Source organism: Pinus tabuliformis, chromosome J (genome assembly GCF_031772625.1).
Source record: "Pinus tabuliformis cultivar Carrire ecotype Pingquan chromosome J, CPIR1, whole genome shotgun sequence".
In the NCBI taxonomy this organism is placed as follows: domain Eukaryota; kingdom Viridiplantae; phylum Streptophyta; class Pinopsida; order Pinales; family Pinaceae; genus Pinus; species Pinus tabuliformis.
Window position 1 is genome coordinate 123919620 of NC_142295.1, and position 8462 is coordinate 123928081.

An 8462-nucleotide genomic window follows, 5' to 3' on the forward strand; every position below is an offset into this window, starting at 1 on the left:
TTTAATGTTATTTTCTTGCCTGTGAGTTTATTGATTTGATTAGAAGTTCTTGCAAATAATATTCATGGTGATAGCTTGAGAATTCGATTGCTAGATCATTGAACAATATCTTATAAAAGATTTGATCGATCATTAGATTTTGAAGTATCTCTGTGGACTCTGTTTTCATGCATTTAAAATGTCAGTGTGCTTAAAAGAGTTTTTGATTTTCATGAATGCTTAGTGTGTTAGCTGGAAAGAGCTTTTGTGGATAATATCCTTGTAAAAGGGTTGAAAACTCAGTCTAGCAACACGTTGTTTCTTTAGAATAGTTAGATAAATTAGATGATGTGAGTGTTAAGGTGTGAGAGGAAACATATTTCAATCTCCTGTAAAGGAGTGTTGTAGCCTGTCACAGTAAACACTTAGTTAGGTAGATGAGATCCCTTTAGGTCTATAGACTTTAGACACATGCCTCTAAGTTTACCTACCTTGGTTGATATTAAATCTAGTCTAATCTAGCACCCTAGATTGGCCACTACAGTATGCTTTGCTGCCAACTTCCTTAAATATCATACCGTGGGAATGGAAATGTGCTCGGGGATTAATTCCATGTATTTGGTTACAATTAAAGTATATAGAACATATTTTTACACTAAAATAAAAGAAAACTATTTACATCAAAGGAATAAATGAAAAATAGATAATATCAACAACATGTACAATATGCAATGTAAATAAATAAAAATTTGGAGAAATCAGAGACAAACTAATAAATGGAATTATGGGCATATTTTGTGATCATACTCTCTTATTCGTAATACCACACAAGTATGTCTCAAAATATGACATAAGATGACTGAAAGTTTCAACCTCAAATGTCGGAAAATATTCTCGTAAAATTTAATAATATAAAGAATATTTTTGGAGATATATACAAAAGATATAGGTTATTGAATGTTTATTTAATTAATGTAAATATGAGTGTAACATTTTGTTTTGGATGATTCCTACAAGAATCTAGAACATAAATCAATTATAAAATGTCTTATGTGTAAAAAGACTGATATATAGACACTTGAATGTCAAAAATCAAGTGAGGAAATGTGGATGGGAAACTTATACTCTTTCAATAAGATTGAATCATCAATATGTTCTATGAAAAGTGCATGAGTTAGCATTGATATAACAATTATCAAATTTTCTAATAGAACAAAATAATACATGAAATAAACAAAAATCTTAATGAGATGACTATAAATTAATAAGCTCAATTTATTCTTGTGACTCCTTGAAAGATGTATGTTGTCACCAAAATGGGTAAGCCCTTTCACTCAAGAATAAATTTATCACAGGAAAAGTGAAAAATTTAAAACTTATGCATATCTCTCCTCATTCTTATTTTCCATCCCTCCTTCTGCGCCTTTTGCTTCATTTTATATTCGTTTTTGATAGTTGGAGGGAAAAGCTATTTTATAATTAATATTTTCATTACATTAAACTCATGTTCTTTTTAATTCGAGAGAAGGCATTTAGAAGTGGTTCTTTAATTAATTAAACTTATATTTGTAAGTGGGGTCATTGATTTTTTTTTGTAAATTAATTTGCATTACCTCAAAATAGCAAGTCACATCATTCTATCCATCATAGATAATCATAGTACAAGAAAATACATTTACTACAGTCCTAATTTTAGAGCCGAAGATTGGTCATAGATTTTTCCTCTTTTCCTTTTCTCTTATGGGCGTCAATCTATTCCGAAGAGTTCTCAAGAACAAATATAGAGGAGAAAATGTTGCATTTCCTTGCGACAATTCCCTTACCAAAGGTTCAGCAATATTTTTTGTTTCATTATCACTATCCAAGTGATCTTATTCATAGAAACAATTGTGCCCACTCATTATCGAAGCCAAGATTATGGCTAAGTCTCTTTCATTTGCAGTCGAAGGGTGGGCTTCCTCAACTAAGGAATTAAAAGGCTCTACATGTGGCCTAGTCGAGTCTAAAGAAATATATTTAGCAATAGGGGTCTTTTGTTACTACATGATAACTTACTTGTGAGCCAAATAATTTTTAAATCCTTTCAAATTTTGGATCTTTCCATCCATAACTACTTTCTTTATGGTCCACATGGGTACGATGTCCTTGAGAAAAGTTCCACACATTCTGAAGATGACTGAGATGTTTACATTTCTTGTAGCAGAAAGTAATGTTTTCATAGTACACCAGTTGCAAATAAATCCTACCCCTCCACTTGAGGAGGATTTTATCGGGAAGTCCTTTACTGAGATCTAGTTCAACACATGTGAGAAAATGTGATATCTCCTTTCACAAGCCTTTAAGTTTCTATCTTAGTGAAGCATCGTAGTAAGTTTCCTAAATCATATAAGATGTTTGGGTGTATCAAATGAATGGACAGGCTATAGACCGAAGCCTTACCTAGACTAGATTGGCTACAGATGTCATGGAAAGAGGATTAAAATCAGGAAACTATGGTAAATGAGAGGTACAATTAGACCCAAAACTAGGGTCCCTGATCAAAAACCTTTTGTCTGACCTCTAAATTTTTGAAGCAAACCACAAATTATCCTTCCAAACAAAAATACATATTCTTATTATGGGGCTAATTCTAATGCACCCATTCTTGTAATACAGATGTTGATGGCCAAAATCCATGAAAAAGACAAATAATTGTCCGTCGTTCATAATCTGTAGATGACAAGTTGGGTATAATATTATCCACTTCAAGAGTTGAAATGCATACTTATTGACCTATAATGAATGCTTTTCGTGAGAGGTCTTTGGGATTCAGAGTTGAAAGTCCTACATTTAAGGTATCGCTAAATGATTTGGTTTGGGAGGACGAGGATGCACCCCAACATTTGGCTACACCATTTAATCTTGAAACAAGTTGAATTGATGCATCCTTAGCCATGCCCCACTCGCTAAGAAATTTGATTTCTTATAGATTCCTTCCTATATGTAATAGTTGAATATTGCTAGAGGGATTTTCCATCTAATCCTGAATTATGTATGTGAGTAAAGATACAATATTTGTGGCTTTGAAATACATACAAAAGGAACCTCTTGAGATTCACCTCATAAACATTGTGAAGTTCTTAAGAACTAGGGAAATGGACTCAACTTGGATGAAAGAATGATCTTGCTATAGAAGAAATCTCCGTTGATCTACCAGATCTTCCAGGTTATCCCCTATTTGAGATCTAGACAGATTATACATGACCTTCATATCGAGCCTAAATAAAGATCCCATCTTGCACACATGTTTTTGACCTCTCACAACTAACTTTCCAAACCAGCCAAAATTTCCATTAGAGCCCTTTGGAATTATAAATAGCGTCGTCATCATATCATAGTTTAGGGAAACCGGGGATATTTAACATTATGAGTTGCAAAATTTGGTTTTGAAGTAAAATAAGTCCACCCAACCCGATAATCCTTGTGATCCCTAACTGTCATTGCTATGTGTGACATCCAAAGGCCGAAACAACCACAAAATCTCCATTATTTGATAGATCTTTAAATTCATCTGAACCCTCCTTTAAATCAAGCAACTGGACTTTTCTTTGATTGTTTTCCTTCGATTCCAATTAACTAAATGCTAGTACAGAGAGGATAACACATAATATGCCTAGGCAGACGAAAGCTAGGGGTTATATCGTGATGATTTTTCAACAAAGGCCAATATGGATTTTGAGTTCCTATTGCAGTGATAACTCTAGGGAAGCCATCTCAAGTGGCTGCAACATTCCTTTGTATTTAGGTGAATACGAAGTGCTTGACAACATTATCAAACCTATAATCTAGGTGTCGCAATCTAGAAAACTCATATCAAATCAGTAGCGATGTGTTGGGGATGACAAAAATGTTCCTAAAACCAATATGAGTTATTGCAGAGCTATATCTTATTACCATGGTCACCATCATTAGTTTTTCTTCAATTGTTTAGCTAAGAATTATGTAAGGTCTCAAATTATGTCCATGAAATATTTTCATTAAACCTTCTAAATCCCATGAAATAAACCATTTGTAAATATGAAACCATCAAGAATATCATCACCATAGAAATCACGCATATGACGCATCCCAATATCCCTCACTATATATAAACAAGCAAGTGAAATAACCGTTATGTCTCCCATTAGCAATAATGTCATCAAAATATGTCAACATGATAATATCATTGTCTATAATATGTCTAGGTAAAGTAAAGAAAAAAATATTATGACAAAGAAGTAACTCATGTGAGCTTAGGAGGTCTGCTAGGGCCAACCATGTAGAATGGTATTTTTTCCTCTTTCTCATTTTCTCCTTGTACCTTTCAATGCATGTCGTGGAAGGATGTTTCTATCCTCCCCCTCCTTTTTTTGTTATAATTTCAATATCTATGCATAATGAAGTGGCCTCAAAAGAAGAATGTACACGCATACATCACATATGAACCTTTCCCTATACAATGTGAGTAGGGGAGTGAGGGGGTTATTATCCATGTAAAGATCTGGCACGAGATTATGCAGAAGGCATAGGGGCTTCACTAGAGGAGAAATACAATACCACGTGGGTTCATATTGGGGGATACATATTGAGGAAAAAAATACTTAATGTATTGAGCATATTATAGGTGGTAAAAGGTTTTTATATTAGTATATATAAAAATGAAGCTCAAAAATAATAAAAAATATAAATGGGTATGAAAATATTAATGAAAAAATGGATACCTACAATATCCAATGAAAGTAGTAGTTTTTTAAATTGGAAAGGTGTATTGAATTCTTATTAGCAGGGTGTTAAATAATGTGATTTTTAGAGGTATTTTCCAATATGTAGTCAAATTAAGGGTATTGTTTAGTATGCCACAAACGCACATGATATTTCATATGATCATTGAGTGAAGATCCTGTGGTAGAAGGTACCTAAGTACCGATGATCACATGGTGAACTAAGTGATGAGAAACATAATTTCAATGTTTCTACATATATGTTTTGTTACTTGTTTAGCTTATGATATTGATCTTTTATGGTGTTTGACTAGCTTTAATAAGTACAAGTTGTCACTATATTGATTGATCCCCCCTCCCAGAATAATTATGGATTCCAAAAACCAATTACAAATGCCTAATCTTGCAGTTAGGCAAGTCATCTTCGATGAAAAGAGCAATGAAATGTTTTCGAGCCTCAACCCCAGCACCCCCTCCCCCCCACGTGAGGTTACCAAGCTTTCCACTCATAACATTTGTGATTTGACAGTATGAAACTAAATTCAAACACTTTTCTACCATGGAAACCTTCATGGTGTTGGTTAGAAGGGAAATCTTGATTAATTAACAACAAACTAGGCTCAAAACCGACTTACATGTTTTGTGAATGATTACAGGAGTTATTTTGTCTTAGGATATGGTGATTGTTGCATTCCCTAAACTTCTAAAAAAAATATGTGATTATGTTGAAGATGGCACTCAATTTCATCTTAGACTTAATGGATCATTTCCAAATATAACCCACTACAATTTTTGAGTCCTAGTAATATAATGGCTTGAGGCATGGCTTAGACTCTTCCAGTGGAACCCCCTCCATTGAACTTGCTAAATAAAACATTTCAATGCCCATTTTAAGTAAAATAATTTTATATCTACTTTATACACATAGACAAAGGAAAATCAATTGAAAGTTAAAAAATAAATTATTATTTAGATTATATATAAATGATGGAAAAGTATAATTCATTTAATTTTTAATATGAAGTTAACATATATCATTTAAAAAAATAATAATTAAATATATTTCAATGTGGTGATAAATAAAAATATACACTAATTGAAAATCTCCTTAAAAAGAAAAAAAAAAAAAAAAATCCTATAGTTAAAACATTTGAATGATGTTTTGTTCAATATAATAAAAATATATACAAAGAGATAATGTAGTATAATATTAATTATATAATATAGATTCATTTTAAAATCTTTCTTAATCAAGTTTTCAAAAAGATGGAAAATATTAAAAATATATATAAATATCTTAAATTTATATTCCATACACTTAAATCCATTTTAACTTTAAATCGATAATAAAAAAAAATTGGTAATTTAAAATATATATATATATATATATATATATATATATATATATATAATTAAATGGATATCCCCTACTAATAAAATTGTAGATCAATTCTTCCATAGTTGTAATTCATGTCATAGTATTGGATAATGGAAAGTAGATATGAAACTAAAGATTTTAACAATCTTATCTCATTTGTAACGGGAAAAACCCATTTATCGTATAAAATGGGATTGCTGTCGTTGTAATTTGAAAAGTAAATAAAAAGGAGACGAACTCGCTCTGAACACATAACACTGAACGAACATTGACATTGATTTGAATTCACGGAAGTACACATAATGACGTGACGATAAAAGATACGATCGCAGGCGCACACATGACAAAGGCATCCTACAGCCCCTAAACGACGATGACGATGACAATGGGAGTCATATCGTGACTCTCCTTTATTTTGCACGGTGAACGTGCGGCTCTAGAGTCTAGACTATTTATGCATAGGTAAACATATATAGAGATAACTATATTTAGCAGTATAAGTTGGGATTGGAGAGAAGATACTTCTCCACTTTCCTCAACATGACAAGGCTATCTTCCTTTAATTCTTTCATTTTTCCTTCGTCAGGTTGAACACCAGGAAGAGTTTCGTAGTTACAGGTCCAGCTCGCTACGCATCCCCCTTCTTTCCTAGGAACCAATTTGACCACAAAGCACGCAGAGCTCAGTTTGTTCCCCAGCGGTCCTCCTTCGATCACTGAATACTTATACACAAAATTCTGCTCGTCAAGTTCATCCACTCGCTCCTTGATGAAGCTGTAATCCCTCTTACCTGTGACAGGAAAGCGAAAAACCTTGGAAGTGTTAAATAATAAAATAATACTCAACCCCATCTGCATCTGCTACGCTAATTCAAGCGGCGAAATAAATAGAAGTGGAAGTATAATGATGTTAACGATGATATGTGATCAAGAGAGGAATTTATGGGAGTTATACCAGGGGTGAAGATGATATGCTTGACGGTGCCCACGCCTCCATCTCCTTGAAGTAAGGTCACAGAAGTGAAAACTTCGGGCAAAACCTTTGGCAAGAAGTTGTGGCTGTCTTTCGTTGTGGCGTTCCACAACCTCCTTGCCTCCACTTGAACCACATCTTCCGTTGTTGAAGTCCCTGACACCATCTTCAACTCTCTCGCAACACAATAGTTATTTCTTCAATATTATTGCACAAAACGAAGAATCCTTGCTCTTATCTGCACTAGACGAGGCGGTATTTATAGGAGTCATTTACACACCTTTAAAATATCTTGCATTAAAGAGAGCTCATAGGGATGGCACGAGAAGCCACTTGCATGTGACTACTTGTTATTTGGAGTGACTGATGGCCGTACACAATGCCAACTATCTATTCTTCTTATTGAACCCTTGGCATTTGTGGCCGACCAATACCCAGCTCCATGCCTGGTTTCGAAAGGTCCTAAAGGACAGCGAAGTCCGGACCCCGCTGTCTGTCCTGAAATTAAAAAACAGAGAGATGGGTGGAGGCTTTTAGTCCACGTTGTGATTTGTTAATTCTCTTCTCATCTAATTGTCCAGGTTCCGGTTCCCACTTGCAGAGATGATTCATGGCAAAGGCTGATACGATCAGATAACAAGATAAGACATGAAATGGATAATTGGTTTGTTTTTTATTTACAACCTGATCCTTTCGTGTCAAACACGTTAAGGGATCGAATGAATAACGTTTCCAACCTTACGGACCACCGTGTTTTTGTCGGTCAGTGTCGTTAGCCCATAGGCCATCGCGGTTTATCTAGAAGAATTACCAAAATGTGAAAGCCGCCATAGATGGCTTTCAATGTCTTCTACGTTCACCAACGACGTGCCATCCCTACGGTGAAATGCAGAGATTTGAAGAAGATTTTTCCGTGAATATATATATATATATATATATTCCTTACGTTGAAAAGACCATATATATATATATATTCCTTTACGTTGAAAAGAGCAAATATTTCCAAATAATCCTTCCGTATCAAAAAAATACTATTTACGTAGCGTCATGATATGCATGGTCTTTTGGAATTCGGCTTCCAGAATTTTGATTTTTTTATTAAATGGACAGAAAAAGAATAAACGAAAATTCGTTTGTGTATATCTATATGGAGGGATTAGTTTTGATGCGATTGGCATCTTGCACATTATGATTTAATAATTTTTTACTTTAAAAGTGATACGACGGATGAGATTTCATGCGGATCGGCATGCTGCAAATTGTGATTTAATATTTTTTTCAAAACGTGGTTTCCAGTCCCTTTCAAGAGATTTAGCCACCTATTACGCCGATTCGACCTGTCGCTCCCATTCTCTTCTGCCATTTACATTCTCCCCCCTCAACATTCCTCCCAA

General features: G+C 34.0%; 1 protein-coding gene across 1 annotated transcript; it reads right to left on the reverse strand.

Moving 5' to 3' along the window:
- Positions 1-6340: 6340 nt before the first annotated feature.
- Positions 6341-7307, reverse strand: LOC149225912 (major strawberry allergen Fra a 1.06-like). The gene is made up of 2 exons (XM_089377334.1): positions 7051-7307; positions 6341-6886 (listed from the first exon to the last, which is right to left on the reverse strand). Exons 1-2 carry the CDS (start codon positions 7232-7234, stop codon positions 6585-6587), a joined length of 486 nt encoding a protein of 161 aa, XP_089233460.1. The 5' UTR covers positions 7235-7307; the 3' UTR covers positions 6341-6584.
- Between the last annotated feature and the right edge of the window lie 1155 nt (positions 7308-8462).

Coding starts and splice junctions, on each gene's coding strand:
- LOC149225912 (XM_089377334.1), bottom strand. CDS start 7,234: ATGGTGTCAGGGACTTCAACAACGGAAGATGTGGTTCAAGTGGAGGCA. Junction 6,887..7,050: donor GCATATCATCTTCACCCCTG/GTATAACTCCCA, acceptor TTCCTGTCACAG/GTAAGAGGGATTACAGCTTC.